The sequence below is a fragment of the Mustelus asterias genome, chromosome 5, assembly GCF_964213995.1.
Source record: "Mustelus asterias chromosome 5, sMusAst1.hap1.1, whole genome shotgun sequence".
In the NCBI taxonomy this organism is placed as follows: Eukaryota; Metazoa; Chordata; class Chondrichthyes; order Carcharhiniformes; family Triakidae; genus Mustelus; species Mustelus asterias.
Window position 1 is genome coordinate 69,224,182 of NC_135805.1, and position 25,121 is coordinate 69,249,302.

The following is a 25,121-nucleotide window of genomic DNA, read 5'->3' on the forward strand; positions in this document are numbered from 1 at the left end:
GATATGACCCATATATTTTCATTGCTATGCTGGGAATATTTGAGGTTTGAAGAGTTCTCTAAGGGGAACGCTCAGTCTGTGTGAGGATACTGTAGCTCAGAGTATAAGCAATTTATATTCCCAGTCAGTAGTTCAATTTTAGACTGTGAAATTCGGCTCAGTAGAAAAGCCAGAAATATAATCCAGAATGCTTCTAGCTACTTCTGCGCACACCCCACATGGCACTCTGGTTTTGTGGGTGCCAGCGTGTTGATGCCATGCTTGGACTGGAAGCATGCGGAGAGCATGGATTGTAATGTCAAACAGTGTCCAGTGCTGAATTGCAACCAATCTGCTGTTTTGGACATCACAGATCCTGCTAACATCCCTCTCCTAATCACTCCTGGCTGAACATACTTTCAGCTGCTCAAGGGAACCCACCACCAGTGCTACTTAAAGGGATCAAAATTCAACTTTCAGTTGAGGTGTGTCCGACTGCATAGAATCATAGAGTAGTTACATCACAGACAGGGGCTATTCGGCCCATCCTGTCTGTGCTGACTCACTGAAAGAGAAATTCATCGATGCATGCTTTTCAGCTAATAATCTAATGACCTAATGAATGGCAAGATTGATCCTGCCTCCACCACAATCTCAAGCAGTATATTCCAGATCCTTGCCAGTCGCTGCATGAAAACGATTTTCCTCAGTTTGCCATTGTTTCTTTTGTCAGTTCCTTAAATCTGTGCCCTCTCCTCTCAATCTTTATATCATAGGAACAATTGCCTTGTCTAACCTGTCCACACTCCTCATGATTTTGAATACATTCATCAAATCTCCTCCCAGCCTTCTCTTAAAGGAAAACAGTCCCAGCTATCTACTGAAACTTGTCATCCCAGGAATCCAATCTTTTTTGTGCCCTCTCTAATGCCTTCACATCTTTCTTAAAGTGTGGTGCCCAGAACTGGACACACTACTCCAGTTGAGGCAGAACTAGTGTTTTACATGGATTTAACATAGCTTGCTTGCGTTTGCATTCTATGACTCTATTGATAAGGCCCAGGATCCCATATAATTCATTAACCACACTCTCAACCTATCCTGCTACATTCAATGATTTGTGCAAGTATATGTGCCCAGGTATCTGAATTCAGGCCCTTCAGCCCAACCAGTCCATGTCGACCATGGTGCCCTCCCAGCTAGTCCCAATTGCCTGCGTTTGGCCCATATCCCTCTAATCCCTTCCCATCCATGAACTTACTCAAATGCATTTTGAATGTTGCTATTGTATCTGCCTCAACCACTTTCTCTGACAGCTCATTCCATAAACGCACCACCCTCTGCATGAAGATGTTGCCCCTCAGGTCCCTTTTAAATCTTTCCGCTCTCACTTTAAACCTAGTCCCTCTAGTTTTCAATTCCCCTTCCCTGGGAAAAAGACTATGTGTGTTCATCCTATCTATGCCCCTCATGATTTTATATACCTCAATAAGATCACCCCTCATTCTCCTACGTTTCAAGGAATAAAGTCCTAGCCGGGCCAGCTTCTCCCTATAATTCATGCCCACTAGTTCTGGCAACATTCTCGTAAATCTTCTTTGCACTCTTTCCAGTTTATCAATGTCTTTCCTATAACAGGGTGACTAAAACTGTACACAATACTCCAAGTGCGGCCTCACCAAAGACTTATACAACTGTAACATAATGTCCCAACTCCTATACTCAGTGCCCTGACTGATGAATTCCAGTGTGCTAAACACCTTCTTCGCTATCCTGTCTACCTGTGACGCTGCTTTCAATGAGCTATGTACTTGTACTGCTACGTCCCTCTGTTCCTCAACATTCCCCAGGTCCCTACCATTCATTGTTTAAGTCCTACCCTGGTTTGACTTTCCAAAGTGCAACACTTCACACTTATCTGTATTGAAATCCATTTGCTAATCCTCAGCCCACTTCCCTAACTGATCAAGATCCCTCTGTAATTTTGATAACCTTCTTCACCATCAACGATGCCTGCTAATTTAGTATCATCCGCAAACTTACTAACCATGTCTTCTACATTCACATCCAAATCATTTGTATAAATAATGAATAACAAGGCTCCCAACACCAACCCCTGAGGCACACCGCTATCCTTTTTAGTATTGTCTGTCTGCATTCATCATACCAAAATGACTGACTTTACACTTCTCTGCATTAAATTTTATCTGCCACTTGTCTACCCTTTCCACCATTCCTTGACCTTGGCAATAGGGAGATAACCATGCTGGATCCATGTCTGTTGCTGCAGAAACCCCTGTCTGTTACTCTAACTATTGAATCCCCTATTACTATAGCTCTTCCAGCCACCTTCATGCCCCATGTACAGCTGGGCCAGCCATGGTGCTACGGACACTCCCCAGATGAATCATCACTTTCATCAGTATTTAGAATAGAATTCTGATTGGAGAGTGAGATGTTCTCAAGTGCGTCCTACACTACCTGCCTGTTTCTTTTTTGACTGTCTGATGGTCACCCATTCCCTCTTTCCCTTTGTTCTCTAAATCTGTGAGATGCCACATACTTATATATACTATTCAAGAATCGCTCAACCTCATGTATGTGCCACAGTGATGCCAACTGCTGCTCAAGCTTCAAAACCTAAAACTTAAGCTGACGGCACTTCCGAGAGGCAAACTGAACTTTATTTTTCTCACCATCTGTCAATAAACAAAAATGTTTCAATTTTGAAATAGACTGCGATGTTTTTCCAAAACCTTCTGTTTGTGAAGTCAATTTTAAACTCCCAAACTCCCTTTAGGGTAAAATCGGAAGTTTTGTTTATTCATACATTCAAACCAGGGGGCTGGATGACACAACTACATACACAGAAGCACAGAAAAATGGGGTAGGAAAGAGTTTTACAACTAAGGATAAATTAGAGTAAAGAAAAAGAAAACCATGATGTAAATATTAATTCACGTGAATGTGAGAGTCCAGCATGTCAGAGTTCAGTGAGGGTTCCTTCATGTAGGAGTTCAAGTTCAAGAAGCGGCATGTCCTCCACTATGCTTCCTGAAGTCGATGACTATCTCCTTCATTATACTGACATTGAGGGGGAGATTATTGTCATTGCACTAATTCACCAGAATCTCTATCTCTTTCCTGTATTCCGTCTCATCATTGTTTGAGATCTGACCCACTACAGTGGTGTCATAAGCAAACTTGAAAATGGAGTTGGAATGGAATTTGGCCACGCAGTCGTAAGTGTATAAGAAATATAGTAAAGGCCTGAGAACACAGCCTTGTGGGTCACCGGTGTTGAGGATAATTGTGGAGGAGCGACATTCCAAAGTTTCAAACTTTCCAAAAGCTAAAGCATCTTAGGCTGCATTGCCCATTGATAAGTCAGTTCTAAGTTAGCAATTAGTTTCTATGGGCAGGATTTTTCAGCCCCACCCACTGCCGGGATCATCCAGTCCCACAGAAAGTCAACGGACATTTGGCTGGGCCACTGCATCTCCCGCAGTGGATCCTGCCACAACAGAGCTGGAAAATCCAGGACCATGTATCTGGCCAAACCCATTGTTCACCTTAGGAGACAGATACTGGCTATTAGTGCTTCTACAGGTTTAATGAGTTTTGATGGCTCTTCGTCGTAAGTCCAGGCTGGGGGGACAGATTGTCTTGTCATTCCCTTGTTTCATTGATTGTAATGGTCCACTCAGTGATAGGTGTGAGATTCCACACGGATGAGGATCGAGCTTCGTCTTTTAATTACTGTTGGAAATTTCCAGAACTGTAGCCAACTTGTAAATCATGTGACCTGTCACAGCCATTTGTTTTGGCTGAACAAAGTCTATTTTTAAATAAGCAGAAAGTAAGGTCTGATTTAAGCAGTTTATGATCTCTTTCATGTCTTATGGACACAATACTTTCATACATCATCCAGGTTGTCATTCTTTATCTTTGGCAGTGAAACTTGACATATTGTTCATTCATGTGTCACATCACAGGTCCTTTCCTCACATGGTGATCAGAGGCATTCACTTTTAGCATGGGTTACTGGACAACAATCAGATGGACTCTGGCCAATTTTTTAACTTCCCTAACTTAAAAGTGCCGAAACCACCATACACAGGGGCATTCCAATTTCACTCTGACTTAGATGTGCTAACCCTGTGCAGAATGGGATCTTGCTCCCATTCCCTTCAGAAGGTGGCCTTGGGGGTCTCCTGATCCCCACCCCTACAGGAACTGGTGCGTCTTTTTCTATCTACTTCCATCATAAAGGCTTTCAGAAGTCATCCTGTTATCCTAGGAGCCCTTGCTTGTTGCTGCATTTTACAGCTTCTATGTGTAACTAGTGTCCAGTATAGGCATTCAGCAACAGCATTTTTCCAAGGAGTATTACAGTGCCCCTTTAAGAAGACTAGGATGGATGCATCATGTACTGTCAGCACACACCTGCTTCTGAGTACTCTGCCAGCCAGCAGTTCAGGCCCTGCGGATAACAATGCTACATCGAAGCTACCAAGTTTGTCTGCCTCAATGGAAACAGGCATGGAAAGACTGAAAGCTGTGACACACAAGCCCAAAAGTGAGCCATTACCAATTTTTAGCTGCTTACTCGAGTCTATGACTCAATGTTTTGCCTCAGCCAACAGTCATCATACTTTCTGCTTGTGAAAACATGTGAATAATAAATGTGCTTCAGTCATTAAATCTAATAATAACTTCTTTAGAGGGTAGACTCTAATTCAGCATCTATAATAAGCAAGAGTTTTGTGAACCACTTACATCATGAAAGTCACATTCTGTAAGGTTTTACATTAGTGAATCAGTCGACTCTACTTAAGACATGAAGCAACATCAAACATGCCAGCAGCATGCTATTTCTTAAATGCTATTTATTAAAATAACACAAGTTATAATGTGTGCATTGTATTATAGTAATCCTTAATGACTGCATGCCATGTATAGATTGTTAATACAATAGAAGGGTCCAGGCAAAATTAATCGAAAAATACTAATTAATTAGAAAATTGAGGCAGTGAATTTGGGCTCCATAAGCCGCTGGTTCCAGTTCTATGGAAGCCCTGAAGTGAGGAAATGGGGCCTATTATGTTTCTGACAATGTTGGATGGGCAACAGCATGGCTGTAATACGTAAGCCGAAAGCTGTCATACTGGGCAGTTTGTGACATCAACAGCAGTTCTACCTGATTTGATGTTTGTTCGGGGAATTCACAGGACCAGCAGTGGACCATGGTGCTCCAGTGAATATCTGTGCTAATCATTCTCATCTGAACAAGTGTTTGGCTCCAAGAGGGATATCCCACTAGCAATATGTTCAACTTGCAAGTGAAATAATTTTTGTCGTGTAAAATACTTTGGACTTATTTACTGTGCAATAGACAAGGCACCAACCACTCATAAGAGAATTGGTAAATATGTTATGTGTTCATTTATTATGACTAGGCAAAAAGAGAACAATGATACATAGGTATAAGGCTTGAAGACATCAGAACTGTATGCCTGTGCTCTGCTCAATGCAAAAATTAAATTAAGACTGGATCAATGACACACTTCCCTTCTAGTGATGTCATGCTGATACCCATTAAAGGCCTATTACAACATCCCCCTTTCTTTTTAAAGATACCTCCCCCTCTTCCCAAAATGCATAACTATTTACAATACACATGCAAGTTTAGTTACCATTGAATAAGCATATAAAATTGATGATTCGCTAAAGCATAGAGGTAATCTGCTGATAGGCCTAGATTTTGTAATCATAACCTTATCTGGAAGTTTCTTTAAGTGCTCAGAGTGATCTATGAGATTGTCATTCCTGGGTGTTGTTCCTAGTTACATTGGGATCTTGTCCGAGGCACAGTAGGACTGTAAAGTGGTTAAGATGATGACATGGATCCGATTTATCCTCGGTTACTCCTCACCATTGTGCCTTTGTGTGTAATGACTCCACAGGAGCTTAGTTCCAAACAAATCCTTGTCACCTCGGCTGACATGTTTGGGATCCTGGATGTGAACTTGTTGTCCTAAGAGTAAACTTGGCAATTCCGTACCTGCATTTTTATTGTGCATGTTGGTCATCTTCTTTTGTACTTTTAAAAGTCACCCTGTAGTTTCTGAGAGAGTAGAATGGATAAGAGTAGGGAAGTTGGTCTGCTAAGCATGAGCCCTGGCATTGATGGAATTGTTTCACTTAAAGGTGTTGCTGTCAGATCTAACGTTGCAATGTGTAGATCTTGCTTGGTGTGCCTACATTTAAGAATTAGAGACTTCACTATGTGCATCAGTGAAATGTGTGAGGTCAGTGCAAAGTTAAAATGAGAATCAACTCTACTTCTCCTCTGGCCCGAAAAGAAAAAATTGGTACTTCCAGTTAACCTATATTTCTTAATGTCATCAACGTCCATGTAATTTAAAGTCAAATCTGATTTTATTAAACCCATTTAAATCACTTTAAATAAACATGACAAATACTGATTACTTTTACTGGATTAGATATGAATAAACTGTTCTCCTGCGAGTCTAATTGCTTTGTGTCTCAAACTCCGGGATTTCAACTATGTAGCTTTCTGTACAAAATGTTTGACCTCACATGCCACAATATTAACCTACTTCCATGTAATGTACTTCCCCATAACCACTCGAGTGTTTATCTGTTTCAATTCTTCCAGCACACAGAAAAATATGTAAATACTGAAGGAACCTGGTAGCTCAAGCAGTTTAGCATCCAAATGTTTGGGAGCTTTGTGTCTTAGGGTTGGCCTGCCATGTACACAAGGCAACCCAAAGATATACTTTTTCATCTAGCTAGTGAATTTAGTCACTTGTGGTTACCTTATCAAGGGGAGTTCAGGCATGCCATCCGTGAGACAGAGGGGAAAAGAAGCATTTACCAAATCCGTATGATTCCTTCGACTGTATATAAGGAAGGTTTTCTTGCATTTCCAACTGGCATGTAACTAACATGACTAACATTAAGGAAAAATGGGGAAAGGAAAAATGTTCCTGATGGCTCTGTGGGTATAAATACTACATGATATAGTATTTGAGCCAAAGGTCTTCAGTTCAATCTTGATTCTGTGCTGCAATAACTGATTACATTGTAATCAGCCTCAGAATTTTATGGCCAACTTGGATTCCCATTTTAGATTGCTATTTTGTGACCTGTATGCTGGAAAAATGTACTTTTGTGGCAGTCTTACATGACCTCTCATATTAACCCTGATATTAGTGAGGAGCAGGGGCATGTATGGTTGCAGATATATTCAACCAAAGTCTCTGACAGTCCCGGGAAGTGGAAACCCTGCCGATCTTTAATGGCAGAAGCTCCCTTCGATAAAATGCTGCAGTCTTCCACCTGACAGCCAGCCAAATTGACAGTTCCTTAAACCTGGAGCAGGCCTCAGCCAGGGGCCACGGGGATGGTGTTCATGACTGTCAAAATGGGGAGTATTGCTGGGGTCTTGCTGTGATTGGGACATCAGGCGGTGTCTGCCTATGATTGGGGCCTGAGAGCGGTGCAGGGGGATTAGGAGGAGAGGGTGTGCAGGAGTGTTGTCAGTGATTGGAGCCAGCAGAGTAATTTCTATTTGATCAGTACCTGTGGGAGCATCTATGTGAAATTGAGGTCAGGGCAGCACGGTGGCACAGTGGTTAGCACTGCTGCCTCACAGATTCCCGACTTTAAAGTTTATGAAGTTACTGTGAAATTCCCCGAGTCACCACAGTCCGGCGCCTGTTCGGGTCAATGCACCTAACCAGCACGTTTTTCAGACTGTGAGAGGAAACCGGAGCACCCGGAGGAAACCCACGCAGACACGGGGCGAAAGTGCAGACTCCACACAGACAGTGGCCAAAGCCGGGAATCGAACCCGGGTCCCTGGCGCTGTGATGCAGTAGTGCTAACCATTGTGCCACCGTGCTGCCCCTGGGATCACTGTCTGTGTGGAGTTTGTACATTCTCCCCGTGTCTGCGTGGGTTTCCTCCGGGTGCTCCAGTTTCCTCCCATAGTCTGAAAGATGTGCTGGTTAGGTACATTACCCCGAACAGGTGCCGGAGTATAACGACTAGGGGAATTTCACAGGAACTTCACTGCAGTGTTAATGTAAGCCTTACTTGTGACTAATAAATAAACTTTTTTAAAAAAACTTTAAAACTTTAGGGATGCTGGTTTCTCTGTGCGACAGAGGTGGGAGGATGGTTGGGGTGCCCATCTGTATAATCGGGGACAGTGAGGGAAGAGGGTGGATGGTTGATGTGTGTCTACTATTTGTGTCAAAGGTTATGTCTGTTTATAATTGGTGATGGTGGGGCGAGGTGTTGGTCCACGATTCGGATCCACAAGAACATCTGAAAAATAAATTTCAAACCTGCCTTTTGGATCAGGTTTTGCCTAACATGAAGCCAACACGCCACACCACTGGTCAATATTCCTCAGGACAATAACTAGACCCATTCAACATATTTTGAAAAAAAAGGACACTGATTCCTTCCTATGGGTGTCCTCCTTGCCTGTTTGAATAGTGGGCTAAAATGTAGACACACCGAGAAGAAAGTGAGATCAGCCCTCATAACTACACCATTATTTTAACTTTCCAAGTTGGAAACATTTAATATCGGAGCCATCATGCATTTGTGATGCTCCATGGTCAATTGCTGATATTCATTGCTTAGATAGGAAATGGGAATTTGGGTCAAAGACTGCATTATCAGCAGACTATTCGACCAAGAGAAAATTAGAGACCAAAGTGATGCACAGGGACTAATTAGAAGAAGAACACCTGCCCAATTTTGAGATGAATACTCGTGCTAAAATAAGAAAATTTAGCTTGAAGCAAAAATGTCATGATTGATTAAGCAACTGTCGGTTCAAAATGGCCTAGGGCAGCACTTTTCACTTCATGTATTCTTTCTTCAATTTATTCCAATTCAGAACAAAGTAAAACTCAAGGTAGAATGAAGCATGTGGTTCATGGAGATTAACTTGACGAAGAGAGTGCAGTCCAGCATCAATTATCTACATGAGTTATCAGTGAAACACATGTGGGACTGGAGAACTCACATCCTTATCCAGCATGAAACAAAACATTTAAACAAAGCTCCTTAAATTTTTGGAATATGAAAATATGAAATGTTCTGGTATTTGTAATTCATTCTTGATCTCTCGTTATTAAAATCTTAAAATTCTGTAGATGGCAGAAACATAGAAAATAGATGCAGGGACAGGCCATTCGACCCTTTGAGCCTGCACCACCATTCGATATGCTCATGGTTGATCATGCACTTTCAGTATTCCACTCCTTGTTTTTCTCCATATCACTTGATCTCTTTAGCTGCAAGGGCCACATCCAGCTCCCTCTTGAATATACCTAACAAACTGCCCCCAACAGTTTTCTGTGGTAGAAAATTCCACAGGTTCACAGCTTTCTGAGTGAAGAAGTTCTTCCTCATCTCAGTCCTGAATGGCTTACCCCTTATGCTTAGACTGTGACCCCTAGTTCTGGACTTCCCAACATTGGGAACTTTCTTCCCGCATTTATCCTGTCTAGTCCCGTCAGGATTTTATATGTTTCTATGAGATCCCCTTTCATTCTTCTAAATTCCAGTGAGTACAAGCCCAGTCAATCCAGTCTTTCTTCATATGTCAGTCCTGCCATTCCAGGAATCAGTCTGGTGAACCTTCGCTGGACTCCCTCAATAGCAAGAATGTCCTTCCTCAGACTAAGAGACCAAAACTGCACTCAGTACTCAAGGTGTGGCCTCACCAAGGCTGTGTATAACTGCATGTTATTGCTGTTTATATTGAGCATGAGAAAAAACGGCAAACGTTTTAACATAATTACCGAAATCAGGCAGTTATTTAATTATTTGATTGACAGGTTTGTTGTTTAAGGTATGTCATTGGTATAAAATCTTTTAGGATGAGTTCCTTCAGTAGTTTATTGGCTAAGTGCACTGCTTACCAAGTGGGTGAGTGAACAGAGTCTTCCATACCAGGATGCTCACAGATTTGATCTCTGGTCTATGCTTAATTAGCTGATCTCAACTGGCTATGGGTTGGAATACTACCATTGGTCCCAGCCCCTCCGAGCCAGAAAGAGTTCAAGTCAACCACTGTTCCTGTTCTTGATTGCTTTCGAGTGACTCTGCTATGAAGTATGTGCAGTAGATAACCTTCGACTGTGGTGGGCTGGGAACCTTACTGGATTGGACCGGGTAGTCATTGGAAAGGATGATTGGGCAGGGTGTATAATGAGTGGCCTATGCACCACCACCAGATTTGTGTATAGATGACCGGGCCTTGAACAGAGAGGGTTCGGACAGGTCGTGGGGTTGGGTGGGGTTAAGGCTGCAGGCAGGTGGAAAGAAATGTGGTGGGGGGAAGGGGGAGGGGAAGCTTGAAATTAGAGCACCCACTTGCTTCCTGGGGCGGCACGGTGGTGCAATTGTTAGCACTGCTGCCTTACAGCGCCAGGATCCCGGATTCAATTCCAGCCTCAGATCACTATCTGTGTGGAGTCTGCACATTCTCTCCGTGTCAGCATGAGTTTCCTCCGGGTGCTCCGGTTTCCTCCCACAGTCCAAAGATGTGTGGTAATTGGCCATGCTACATTGACCCTAGTGTCAGGGAATTAATGGAGTAAATATGTGGGTTTACGGGGATAGGGCCTGGTGGGATTGTGTTCGGTGCAGACTTGATGAGCCAAATTGCCTCCTTCTGCACTGTAGGGATTCTATGGTTCCTGCCCTTTCAAGAGATCATTTTAAAAATCGGTTGCCCGCTCCCTCCTACCCATGCAGCAGCATATTGTCAAGTCTATTGGTAACAAGTCTAATTGACCCTTGATTATCTATTTAAATATGGTGGACAGCCTGCCAGTTTTGGAGCCTGCAACCTCACCCCCCCCTTCCCCCCATCATGGGGTGAGCTCAAGGGGTGTGGGGAAGTGGTGGGCATCTGCTCTATTGTATGTGCTGAAAATACAGCCAACGGGGTCATGTAAAATGCAGCCCAATGTGCATCATAGATTATTCCACGACATTTGGCAGTGCTGCTCGGAAGAAGCCACCACCTGTGGGATAGGCTCACAATAATGCCAGATTTTCTTTTCCTGAAATGGACTCATTTATGCGGCCAGGGTACTGATTAAAGTTACATGATAGGATTAAGTATAAATCAAGGCAAAGGATTTCCACTACACTGAGCTATGTTAGAAATGAAATTGAAAATGTTGTAAAGATGCTTTCTGCAGAAAGAACCAGGGCCAGAATTTTGCACAGTCAGAGCAGGCCCACGGTGACACAAACGGTCATGAAATGGAAGGACATCCCGATGTCACTGCACCACCTTGCAATATTTTAGTCAGCGGACATGCACAGAAGTCAGTATCCCAGACGCTGCCATGCATCCTTCATCATTCCCAAGGTACCTAGGAACACTAGGATGGCTGGTTTCAGGGAGACAAAGGCTATCCACTGAAAAGATGGCTGATGATGCCACTGAGACCCCCAAGGACTGCAGTTGAGGAGAGCTATAATTGCATCCTGCCTCTGCAAGAGTAATAATTGAGAGGACAATTGGCCCGCTGAAGGTGAGGTTTCACTGCCTTGACTGCTCAGGAGGATCACCGCAATATCCTCCTGAACGTGTCTCCCTTGTTGTAGTAATCTGCAGCACCCTACACATCTGGCTGTCTCAAGGGGGGACCCATTGGAGGATGAAGACAGTGACGCTGTTCTAGAGGTCACAGAAGGCAATTCTAGTGCTAAGTCTGGGGAGGATCCTGAAGAGCCCTCATGGTGAGGAGCAGGATTCTGATTTGAGGATGCATATGGGAGACTAAGGAAGCCTTGATTCAAAGGACTTTCAGTTAGGAATCCAAAGCAAGGAGTCAAGGTGATGGCAGGAAAGATGCCACTTCACTGATTGGTGCTGATGAGGCACTCATGTCACACTTCACTCAAATCTGACACATGACTCCCAGGCCTCTTCCTTATCAATTGTATGAAGCACACTAAGGCCAATACACATCATCTAGCATTTTAATAATGAAGGCAAAGTTAAATATGCACCATTACACATGTGCCTAGGAGAAATTAATTGCCCTTATCTGATCATTGTGACACAAATTTCTGTTTGCAAGTGCTACATCTTAATACCTCCCCACTCATTGGCAGCTGACACTGTTAGCCTTGATGACCTTAGGTGGCCAGTGTCTAGTCGCTTGTGTGGGCCCAGTCTGGGCAAGAGAGTCACGTGTCATGGCTGGGCACTCCTTAGTCATCGTTGTTTTCTCAGATGTGATGGTCACTGCAGAGGAGCTCTTGCCATCATCAGGAGCTGAGACGAACCCCCAGATGCATGGAGCTGTAGGTCATCCGAGGTTTGTTTGAACCTCCCTGCTCACCATTGCTGGTCATCAGACAGTTTAGGAGAGTTACTAGATGCCGCCTCCATCTCCCACCTCTCCCTAAGGCTGCTAAACAGAAGCTTCCAGTCTTTGTTTAAACCCCCCACCCACACCCTCAGTGTGCCTGGTGCCCGTCATCTTTCCACTCCTGCCAGTAGTGATGAGCCTGTCCCAGCATGTGATTCACACCGGCCAGCAATGTCCCGCCAGTCATACTCACCTGACAAGCTAAAGATTCAGGCTCAGGTTTCAGGTTTGTGCCAACACTTTACCTCCAAAGCAGTTTCATGAAACTGCAGCCAAGCAAAGTCTAACTAATGCAGATGAAGTTCTGGGTCACATGGAATTAAAAATTAGCATGCAGTGCACTGTCCCTTTGACAGTGCTGTGTGACATGTTGCAGAATATATGTAAATCAGTTGATCTACTTCTATTTCATGGTGGACTGGAATATGCTTATAAGCAAAAACCTTGAAATGTTTTGGATAATGTTTTGAGTAAGTTGAGCAAAAGGTCAGGAATAAAGCAAGAGAAAAAGAGGATTTAGTAATTTTTGAAGATGATTGGATGTTGCGGGCTATGTTGGCTCCATAGTAAAGAGAATGAGTAAGATCTACAGTCAGTGTTAGTGGCTCACAATCTTCTTGATAAAACAAGGATAACAAAGGCACATTTAACATTCAGTTGATGGAGAATTAAATTTTGAGTTAAAGTTAATTTATTAGCCACAAGTAAGGCTTACATTAACACTGCAATGAAGTTACTGTGAAATTCCCCAAATCACCACACTCCGGCACCTGTTCGGGTCAATGCACCTAACCAGCACGTCTTTCAGACTGTGGGAGGAAACCGGTGCACCCAGAGGAAACCCACACAGACGAAGGGAGAACGTGCAAACTCCACACAGACAGTGACCCAAGTCCGGAATTGAACCCGGGTCCCAGGCGCTGTGAGGCAGCAGTGCTAACCATTGTGCCGCCCTTAAACTCAAATCAATTCTGGCAGCAGTGGGATTCGAACCCACGTCTCCGCAGAGACAGGAGCCTTAAACCCGTGCCTTAGACCGTTCGGCCACGCGACCATGCATGTGACCAAATATATTGTCAGTTTGGCTGTAAACATATGGTTGAACTTCTGTGTCTCCTTGTTTTGCAGAATGTAAGCCATTAGAAAAGACACTGGGTGGAATTTTACCGTCTCATCCACAATGGGATTTGTAGCAGGCAGGACATGGACTATGCAAAGGTCCATTGACCTTGGGTGGGATTTTCCAGCCTTCGGGCAAGCGCAGCGGAAAATCCCGCCCATTGTGTTAATACGAAGCTCATTCTGTAGTATAACTCATAATTATGATATAACATTGTGATCTTGTAGATGCATAATTTGAATATCAATGAGCTGCTTGTTGTGTTCTCAGTGCTTTCCAGTTCATCCCTCCTAATATAAATTAATCTAACCTTTTTCTTTTTTTTTTAGTTTTCAGGACTCTACCTTCTGTCTTTTTTCACAATAATTCTTGGATTAATCTTCTACTCTTCCACTTCCACATATGTGGCCCAAGATCCACGTGTATACAAGCAGTTTCGTAACCCTGCAGGCCCTGTAGTCGAGATACCAACCACTGGACAAGTGGAGCCATCCGTCACATATTCCAGCCTAGGACAGGAGACTGAGGAGGAGGCCCATGTCCGAGTTTCATGAGGAGGCACTAAAGATGCTTCCTGGCACTTCAATGGGCTTTGTTTTGCATTCCTGGATTTTTTGTTTTGTTTTGTTTACATCACCTCATTCCCCCTATTTTTGGTTTACTACATTTTAATATTTATTTTTCAAGCCAAATTTCTAGAATTCTTTTTACTAATTGTAGAGTTTAGTAAATTGTTATTTGAAACAATTGGGTTTAATGTGTCAGTTCACTGACTGAGAGTTTTTAAGTGGATTGCAATCAATTGATGGTTTAAAAAGTGCCATCTAAAACATTTTTATAATATAGTCTATATATCACTACCACTGTATGGGAATAAGGGGATTTTAACTGAGTTTAAATATGCACTGTATTTTTTCTCTTTTCCAGTCATTCCCATCTTTTTGCACATAAATGTTTCCAAGTTAAGGCCATCTAAGAAGTCATTTAAAGGGTGATGTTATCTTTCTATATGAAACGCCACTATATGACCTCTGAACCTGCGTCAATCTAGGATGGGCGATTGTATAGTTTAGAATTTGCTAACTTGTGCTGTTAACATTTTGACAAGTTGTGTAGTACCTTTGTGTTGCTTTAACAATTAGTATTCTTCACAGTTAGATTACAAAAAGTATGGACTGTACCCCATGGGTAGAAATCTACTGTTAAATAAAGAAGAGATAATAACATAATACAGTTAAACTCGACACCATTACAAGAAAACAAACCAAAAACTGCACAGTTCAACTGAAAGAAGCCCTTTATCTTTTTGATATCTGCATGCTCTTTATGGACTGGCTGTGGCAATGTAATGCCTGTATGATGTTTTCAAATAAATGCTTTATGAAAGATAATATCACAATACAGACTCCTGTCTACTACTTGCAATGATTTAGAAAAACAGACGGTGGACATTATTTTCAGTGTTTCCTGTACTAAAACTACAATCGACTGTAATTTACATCAACCAAACAGTAAAAATGATCGTGAGTCAGTGTTTGGATTTTATGTAAAATTAATGTTTTGACAAAATATCAGTATGAAAATACCTGGACAATGAACATAGAATCCCTGCAGGACAGTAGGGGGCCATTTGGCCCATCAATTCTGTACCAACCACAATCCCACCCAGGTCCAATCCTGTAATCCCACACATTTACCCTGTTAATCCCCCAGACACTAGGGTCAGTTTAGCATGGCCAATCAACCTAACCCGCACATCTTTGGATTGTGGGAGGAAACCAGAGAACCCGGAGGAAACACACATTAGAAAGTGCAAACTCCACACAGACAGTGACCCGAGGCCGGAACTGAACCTGGGACCCTGGTGCTGTGAGGCAGCAGTGCTAACCACTGTGAATCTCTGTAAAGTATGAACACTTCATTATATTTTTGGTCAATTGAATGATTTGTTTCTCATTGCCAACAATCACAAAATAGTATCACTTTTACAGTTGAGTCTCTCACCAGGGTTTTTATTATTCTTTCATGGGTTTTATTCCCCATCCCTATTGCTCTTGAGAGGCACCTTGCTGTGGATCTGGAATCACATGTAAAGGATGGCAGATTTCCTTCCCTAAAAGACATTAATGAACCAGATGGGTTTTTACGACAACGGTTTCATTGTGAACGAAAAGTTTTATTTCCAAGTTTTTATTCAGTTCAAATTTCACCATCTGCTATGGTGGGATTTGAACCTGGGTCCCTGGAATACTAGTCCAGTGACAATACCACTACGTTACTGCCTCCCCATTTATAGATTCACTCATCAATAACAGCCAACACTTGAGGTCCATCAACCACATGTAAATTGAATTATTTGTTCCAGAATGGACAAACAAATGTCACCACTGTCATCCCATCGTAAATATCACCATGTTGGCTGAGCCAAAGAGCAACAATGACATGGCAATTCATAGAAGCGGGAGTATTTCTTAGTCATTCCAAGTTAAATGATATAGGCAGAATAATGGCTATAGCCATGAGGATAAAAAACAGCAAAAATGAAGAAACACATTTCAGTCACTGAAAATAAACTGCGGAATATTCCATTTACCATAGCGGCACCATTATTGGAAGAGATTCAAGCAGAATTATCAACAAAGATTTGTTGCAAACCGGGTTAAACGGTCTGTTAGTCAGGAAGTTAAAGAAACTTGTTTTAAAAAAATAGTGTGCATAGTTTAATCATTACACTTGCTAGTTTTGAATTACAGCCTCGACCAATCTTAAAGAGACATACCAGAGTTAGTAATGTTACCAACAGCATTAATTTTAAGAAATAAATTATTTACCAACTTATCATAACCAACACATTTTTAGGATAGAATATAAAGAATGATTAAAGCGCAGAAGAAGGCAATTCAGCCTGGGTCTCTACAAGAGCAATTCACTCCCCTCTCAGAGCACTGCAATTCTTGTTTCTTGAAATAATTATCCAGTGAAAACCATGATTTTGGGCAGCATGGTAGCACCGTGGTTAGCACTGCTACCTCACAGCGCCAGGGACCCGGATTCAATTCCCAGCTTGGGTCACTGTGTGGAGTTTGCTCATTCTCCCCGGGTCTGCGTGAATTTACTCCGGGTGCTCTGGTTTCCTCCCACAGTCCAAAAGACATGCTGGTTAGGTGCATTGGGCATGCTAAATTCTCCCTCAGTGTACCCGAACAGGTGCTGGAGTGTGGCGATTAGGGGATTTTCACAGTAACTTCATTGCAGTGTTAATGTAAGCCTACTTGTGATGATAATAAATAAACTTTAAAAAATGATTGTATCTGTCTCTGTTCATCCTCTAAAGCAGATCATAACAGCTCAACAGCATAAAAGGGATTTTCCAAGCATTGCATTTGGTTCTTTTGCCAATCACTTTAAATCTGTGACCTCTAGTTCTCAACTCTTCGCTTAACATAGAAAGCCACAGCACAAACAGGCCCTTCGGCCCACAAGTTGCGCCGATCACATCCCCACCTCTAGGCCTATCTATAGCCCTCAATCCCATTAAATCCCATGTACTCATCCAGAAGTCTCTTAAAAGACCCCAACGAGTTTGCCTCCACCACCACCGACGTCAGCCGATTCCACTCACCCACCACCCTCTGAGTGAAAAACTTACCCCTGACATCCCCCCTGTACCTACCCCCCAGCACCTTAAACCTGTGTCCTCTCGTAGCAACCATTTCAGCCCTTGGAAATAGCCTCTGAGAGTCCACCCTATCCAGACCCCTCAACATCTTGTAAACCTCTATCAGGTCACCTCTCATCCTTCGTCTCTCCAGGGAGAAGAGACCAAGCTCCCTCAACCTATCCTCATAAGGCATGCCCCCCAATCCAGGCAACATCCTTGTAAATCTCCTCTGCACCCTTTCAATGGCTTCAACATCTTTCCTGTAATGAGGTGACCAGAACTGCGCGCAGTACTCCAAGTGGGGTCTAACCAGGGTCCTATAAAGCTGCAGCATTATCTCCCGACTCCTAAACTCAATCCCTCGATTAATGAAGGCTAGTACGCCATACGCCTTCTTGACCGCATCCTCCACCTGCGAGGCCGATTTAAGAGTCCTATGGACCCGGACCCCAAGGTCCTTCTGATCCTCTACACTGCTAAGAATGGTACCCTTCATTTTATACTGCTGCTCCATCCCATTGGATCTGCCAAAATGGATCACTACACACTTATCCGGGTTGAAGTCCATCTGCCACTTCTCCGCCCAGTCTTGCATTCTATCTATGTCTCGCTGCAACTTCTGACATCCCTCCAAACTATCCACAACACCACCTACCTTGGTGTCGTCAGCAAACTTACCAACCCATCCCTCCACTTCCTCATCCAGGTCATTTATGAAAATGACAAACAGCAAGGGTCCCAGAACAGATCCCTGGGGCACTCCACTGGTCACTGACCTCCATGCAGAGAAAGACCCCTCCACAGCCACTCTCTGCCTTCTGCAGGCAAGCCAGTTCTGGATCCACAAGGCAACAGCCCCTTGGATCCCATGCCCTCTCACTTTCTCAAGAAGTCTTGCATGGGGGACCTTATCGAACGCTTTGCTGAAGTCCATATAGACCACATCCACCGCTCTTCCTTCGTCAATGTGCTTGGTCACATTTTCAAAGAACTCAACCAGGCTCGTAAGGCACGACCTGCCCCTGACAAAGCCGTGCTGACTACTTTTGATCATACTAAACTTCTCTAGATGATCATAAATCCTGTCTCTCAGGATCCTCTCCATCAACTTACCAACCACTGAGGTTGGTAAGTTGATGGAGAGCAATTTGATGGGAGCAATTTCTCTCTATCTGCTCTGTCTAGACCCTCTCTATCTGCTCTGTCTAGACCCTTCATGATTTTGAGCACCTCAATCAAAATTCCTCTCCCCTTCTCTCAAGTGGAACAGCTGAAGCTTCTTCAATCTATTCACATAACTGAACGCCCCATTTCCAGAACCATTATTGTAAAGCTATTTGTGCCTTCACCAAAGCCTTCACAGCTTTCCTAAAGTACATTGCCCAGAATTGGACACAATATTCCAACTGTTTTTTAACGTTTCAAAGAACAAAGAAAATTAGAGCACAGGAACAGGCCTTTTGGCTCTCCAAGCCTGCACCGACCATGCTGCCCGACTTAACTAAAACTCCCTAGCCTTCCGGGGACCATATCCCTCCATTCCCATCCTATTCATGTATTTGTCAATACGCCCCTTAAAAGTCACTATCGTATCTGCTTCCACTACCTCCCCTGGCAACGAGTTCCAGGCACCCACCACCGTCTGGGTAAAAAACTTGCCTCATACATCTCCTTTAAACCTTGCCCATCGCACCTTAAACCTGTGCCCCCTAGTAATTGACTCTTCCACCCTGGGAAAAAGCTTCTGACTATCCACTCTGTCCATGCTTCTCATAATCTTGTAGATTTCTATCAGGTCACCCCTCAACCTCGGTTGTTCCAGTGAGAACAAACCAAGTTTCTCCAACCTCTCCTCATAGCTGATACCCTCCATACCAGGCAACATCCTGGTAAATCTTTTCTGTACCCTTTCCAAAGCCTCCACATCCTTCTGGTGTGGTGACCAGAATTGAACACTATATTCCAAATGTGGCCTAACTAAGGTTCTATAAAGCTGCAAAGTTCTATAAAGTTTCATCATAACTTGGTTGTTCTTACTTGTTCTTACACTCTGCCTCAACTTATAAAGCTTAGGATGTATATTCCTTTTAACTACTTTCTCAACTTTTTTTTATTCACTCATGAGATGTGGGCTTCACTGTGTAGGGCAGCATTTATTGCTCATCCCTAATTGCCCTTGAGAAGGTGGTGGTGAGCTACCATCTTGAACCGCTGCAGTGCATGTGCTGTTAGAGAGGGAGATCCAAGATTTTGCCCCAGCAACAGTGAAGGAACAGTGATGCATTTCCAAGTCAGGATGGTGAGTTGCTTGGAGGAGAACTTCTAGGTGGTGGTGTTCCCATGTATCTACAGCCCAAATCCTTCTAGATGGTAGTGCTTGTGGGTTTGAAATTTGCGATCTAAGTTGCCTAGTTGAGTTCCTGCAATGGATCTTGTAGGTGGTACACAAGATCACTTTTCGTCAGTGATAGAGGGTGTGAATATTTATGGATGTGATGCCAATCAAGTGGGCTGCTTTGTCCTGGATGGTGCCAAGTTTCTTTAGTGTTATTGAAGCTGCACCCATCCAGGCTAGTGGAGTATATTCTATCACACTCTTGATTTGTGCCTTGTAGATTGTGGACAGGTTTTTGGGGAGTCAGGAGGTGAGTTACTCACCATAGGATCCCCTGCCTCTGACCTGCTCTTGTAGCCACAGTATTTAAATGACTAATCCAGCTGAATGATAATTCCCAGGATGTTGATCTTGAGGAGTTCAGCAATGGTAGTGCCATTGAAAATCAAAGAGCGATATTTGGATTCTCCTTTGATGGAGACAGTCATTGCCTGCCACTTGTGTGGCACAAATGTTACTTCCCGCTTATCAGCCCAAGCCTGGATATTGTCCAGGTCTTGTGACATTTGGGCATGGACTGCTTCGATATCTGAGGAATTGTGAATGGCACTGAACATTGTGCAGTTATCAGCGAATATCTCCACTTCTGACCGTATGATGGAAGAAAGGTCATTGATGAAGCAGCTGAAGACGATTGGGCCTAGAACACTACGCAGAGGAACTCCTGTAGCGACATCTCAAGACTGAGATGATTGACCTCCAACAACCACAACTATCTTCCTTTGTGCCAGGTATGACTCCAACTAGTCAAGAATTATTTTCCAATTCCTATTGACTCCAGTTTTGCCAGGGCTCCTTGTTGCCATTCTTGGTCATATATATCCATGATGTCCAGGGCTATTACTTTCGTCTCACCTCTTGCATTCAGCTGTTTTGTCCATGTTTGAACAAAGGCTAATGAGGTACCGAGCCGACTAATGAATCCTTGTGAATCCAAACTGAAAGCCATTGAGCAGATTATTGCTGAGCAAGTGCCACTCGATAGCACTGTTGATGACTCCTTCCATCATTTTGCTGATGATCGAGAGTAGACTGATAGGGCAGTAATTGGCTGGATTAGATTTTGAAAGATCTTTTTGTATGCAGGACATACCTGGGCAATTTTCCACCTTGCCAGATAGTGTCAGTGTTGTAGCTGTACTGGAACAACTTGGTTAGGGGAGCGGCAAGTTCTGGAGCACAGGTCTTCAGCACTATTGCCAAAACATTGTCAATTTCCATAACCTTTGCAGCATCCAGTGCCTTCAGCCATTTTTTGATATCAAATTATGAATCAAATCAAATTGTCTGAAAATGGTATCTGCGATGCTGGAGACCCCCGAGGATGTCGAGATGGTTCATCCGCTCAGCGTTTCTGGGTGACGATCGTTGAAAATGCCTGAGCCTTAACTTTTGCATTGATGTGCTGGGCTCGTCCATCATTGAAGATGGGGACATTTGTGGAGCTTCCTCCTCCAGTGAGTTGTTGAGTTGTCCACAACCATTTATGACTGGATGTGGCAGGACTACAACACTTAGATCTGATCCATTAGTTGTTGGATCGCTTAGTCCTGTGCTGTTTGTGCTGTTGGGCATATAAGTCGTCCTGTGTTGTAGCTTCAGCAGATTGACATTTCATTTTTAAATCTGCCTGCTCTGCTCCTGGCATGGCCTTCATACGAATATACAAAATAAGAGCAGAAGTAGAAGGCATTTGGCCCCCCAAATCTCCTCCAACATTCAATAATTTCATGGCTGATCTGTTTGTGTTTTGAATTCAACATTCCCATCTACCTCCAATAACCTTTGACTCCCTTGCCTAACAAGAATCTATCGACCTCCTCCTTAAATGGCCCGTCTCCAGCAGAGGTAGAAAGTTTCAAAGTCGCACAACCCTCTGAGAAAAAAGTCTCATACTCTCTGTCAAAGAACAAAGAACAAAGAAAATTACAACACAGGAACAGACCCTTCGGCCCTCCAAGTCTGCACCAACCATGCTGCCCGATTTAACTAAAAACCCCTACTCTTCCGGGGACCATATCCGTCTATTCCCATCCTATTCATGTATTTGTCAAGACGCCCCTTAAAAATCACTACCGTATCCGCTTCCACTACCTCCCCCGGCAACGAGTTCCAGGTGCCCACTACTCTGTGTAAAAAATCTGCCTCGTACATCTCCTTTAAACCTTGCCCTCGCACCTTAAACCTGTGGCTCCGAGCAATTGACTCTTCCACCCTGGGAAAAAGCTTCTGACTATCCACTCTGTCAACAAAGAACAAAGAACAATACAGCACAGGAACAGGCCCTTCGGCCCTCCAAGCCCGCGCCGCTCCCCGGTCCAGGATTGAATCCTGAATCCAGGATCCCCGCCCAATTTTCCAGCCTATCTACATCCTAATATCCTATCCACCGAGCTGTCCCTCACAGCTACGATGCTTTGTTCATCACAACCTATTAACTCACCCCCACCCCCCCATTCCAGACCATGTGATCTCCAGGGAGAGGCGAAAACCCAGAGTGAAAACCCCAGGGCCAATATGGGGAAAAAAAAATCTGGGAAATTCCTCTCCGACCCCCTGAGGCGATCGAAACGAGTCCAGGAGATCACACTGGCCCTGTCCATGCCTGTCATAATCTTGTAGACTTCTATCAGGTCACCCCTCAACCTCCGTCGTTCCAGTGGGAATAAACCAAGTTTCTCCAACTTCTCCTCATAGCTAATGCCCTCCATACCAGGCAACATCCTGGTAAATCTTTTCTGTACCCTTCCAAAGCCTCCACATCCTTCTGATAGTGTGGCGACCAGGATTGAACACTATATTCCAAGTGCAGCCTAACTAAGGTTCCATAAAGCTGCAACGTGACTTGCCAATTTTTAAACTCAATGCCCCGGCTGATGAAGGCAAGCATGCCGTATGCCTTCTTGACTACCTTTTCCACCTGCATTGCCACTTTCAGTGACCTGTTTACCTGTACACCCAGATCCCTCTGCCTATCGATACTCTTAAGGGTTCTGCCATTTACTGTATATTTCCTATCTGTATTAGACCTTCCAAAATGCATTACCGCACATTTGTCTGGATTAAACTCCATCTGCCATCTCTCCGCCCAAGTCTCCAACTGATCTATATCCTGCTGTATCCTCTGATGGTCCTCATCGCTATCTGCAAATCCACCAACCTTTGTGTCATCCGCAAACTTACTAATCAAACCAGTTACATTTTCCTCCAAATCATTTATATATATTACAAACAGCAAAGGTCCCTGTAATTGTGACCCCTAATTTTAAAACACTGCCCCTTAGCACTGGACTCACCCACAAGGGGAAACATCCTTTCTACGCCCAGCTTGTTAAGCCGTTCAGGATCTTATATACTCAAATCAAGCCACTTCTCACTCTTCTAAACTCCTGTGGAAACAAGCTCAGTCTGTCTATCCTTTTCTCATAAGACAACCGGTTCATTCCAGATTTCAATCCAGTAAACCTCCCCTGAATCTCCTCCCATGTATTTACATCCTTCCTTAAGTAAGGAGACTAAAACTGCAAACACTATTCAAGATGTGTGGTCTTACCAATGCCCTGTATAACTGAAACATAACATCCTTACTCTTATGTTCAATTCTTCTCATAGTAAAGGATAGCATTCCATTCTCCCAGCTCTTCACTGAACTAGGATTGATTCTTCACATTTCTACCTTCTGTTCAGTAGAAGGATCACTTAGATCCAAAACGTTAACTTTGTTTCTCTCCACAGATGCTGCCAGACCTGTTGAGTTTATCCAGCATTTTCTGTTTTGTTTCAGCTTTCCAGCATCCACGGTATTTCGCTTTTATTTGATCCCCTGGCTCGGTGATAGTGGTAGAGTGTGGGATATGCCGATCCATAAGGTTGCAGATTGTAGATGAGTACAATTCTGATGCTGCTGATGGCCCACATTGCCTCATGGATGCCCAGGTTGAGTTGCTAGATCTGTTCGAAATCGATCCTATTTAGCACAGTGGTAATGCCACACAGCATGGTGGAGGTATTCTCAATGTGAAAACAAGACTGTGTCTCCACGAATACTGTGTGGTAGTCTGATTGATACTGTCATGGACAGATGCATCTGCAGCAGGCATGTTGGTGAGGATGAAGTCAAGTACATTTTCCCCTCTTATTGGTTCCCTCATTTCCTGCCACAGGCTCAATATAGCAGTTATATTCTTTAAGACTCAGCTGGTACAGTCTGTAGTGCTGCTACCAAGCCACTCTTAGCGGTGAATATTGAAGTCCCCCACCCAGAGTTTATTTTACACCCTTTCCACCCTCAGTGCTTCCTCCAAATGATATCCAACATGGAAAAGTACTGATTCATTAGCTGACGGGGGGGGGGGGGCGGAATGTGGGGTTGCTGGAAGGGGGGGCCAGCAATAGATCTTAATCAGTAGGAGGTTTCTTTGCCCATGCTTGAGCCGATTCCATGAGCCTTCATAGGGTCCTGAGTTGATATTGTGGACTCCCAAAGCAACACCCTGCCGCCACCTCTACTGGGTCTGTCCTGCTGGTGAGACAGGACAGAACTAGGGATGGTGATGGTGGTGTCTGAGACATTATCTTCAAGGTGTGTTACCATGAGTATGACAATGTCAGGCTTTTTCTGTGAGACAGCTCACCTAATTTTGGCACTGGCCCCCAGATATTAGTAAAGAGCACTTTGCATGGTTGACAGGGCTGAGTGCCACTGTTGTTTCTGGTGCCTAGGGTGATGCTGAGTTGTCCTATTTCATTCCTATTAGAGTCTTTAGTGGCTTGATACAACTGATTTGCTTGCTAGGCCATTCCAGAGGGTATTTAAAATTTAATCACATTGCTGTTAATCTGGTGGAGTCACATATAGGTCGTACCAGGCAAGGACGGCAGATTTCCTTCCCTAAATGACATTAGTGAACTAGATGGGTTTTTACAACAATCGACAATGATCCTCATTAGTCTTCTAACTCTAGATTTTTGTTAAATTCAAATTTCAGTATCTGCCATGGTGGGATTTAATCCCAGATCTGCTGAGCATTACCCCGGATCTCTGGATTACTAGTCCAGTGACAATACCACTACAGGATGTGATTCCTCAGCCAGAAGAAAGTGGGACAACCTACTTTTAAGGCACCTTTCTAGTCCCTTCCACGTTTTGGGTGAGCAGAAGGTATCCTGAAGAGTTGTTCAGTTCAGTTGCAGAAGCTGCTGCCCAAAAACTCCTCTGTCCCAACACTTGTGTTCAATGACTTTCATACATTTGTCACCTCAGTGTAAATTCCTGACAGGGGAATCCTTGCTTCTCAGCCCTGCCCCCATCGCCAACGCTCCATCACCACAGGACTGGGCAAATGGACCCTGGCCAATGCCGAACTTCACTTTCTTTAACATGTGGGCCTTGGGGTGCTGTCATCGCCCAAACAATTTCAATTTGTCGGTGGTCAGATTTTCGTGACGAGTCAGAACACGATAAACAGGACCACCTTACTGCTGTAAAATTCTTCCGCCTTTCCATTCGCTGAGATG

The 25,121-nt window shown here is 43.7% G+C and overlaps 1 protein-coding gene across 1 annotated transcript in view; it reads left to right on the forward strand.

Annotated features, from left to right (window-relative positions):
• slc35f1 (solute carrier family 35 member F1) overlaps nt 1-14,945 on the forward strand; it is a 343,915-nt gene extending 328,970 nt beyond the window's left edge. The window contains exon 8 of the mRNA XM_078213703.1: nt 13,878-14,945. Coding sequence (XP_078069829.1) covers nt 13,878-14,102 — 225 coding nt within the window. The 3' untranslated portion in view covers nt 14,103-14,945. The remainder of the gene's footprint in view (nt 1-13,877) is intronic.
• The last annotated feature ends 10,176 nt before the right edge of the window (nt 14,946-25,121 follow it).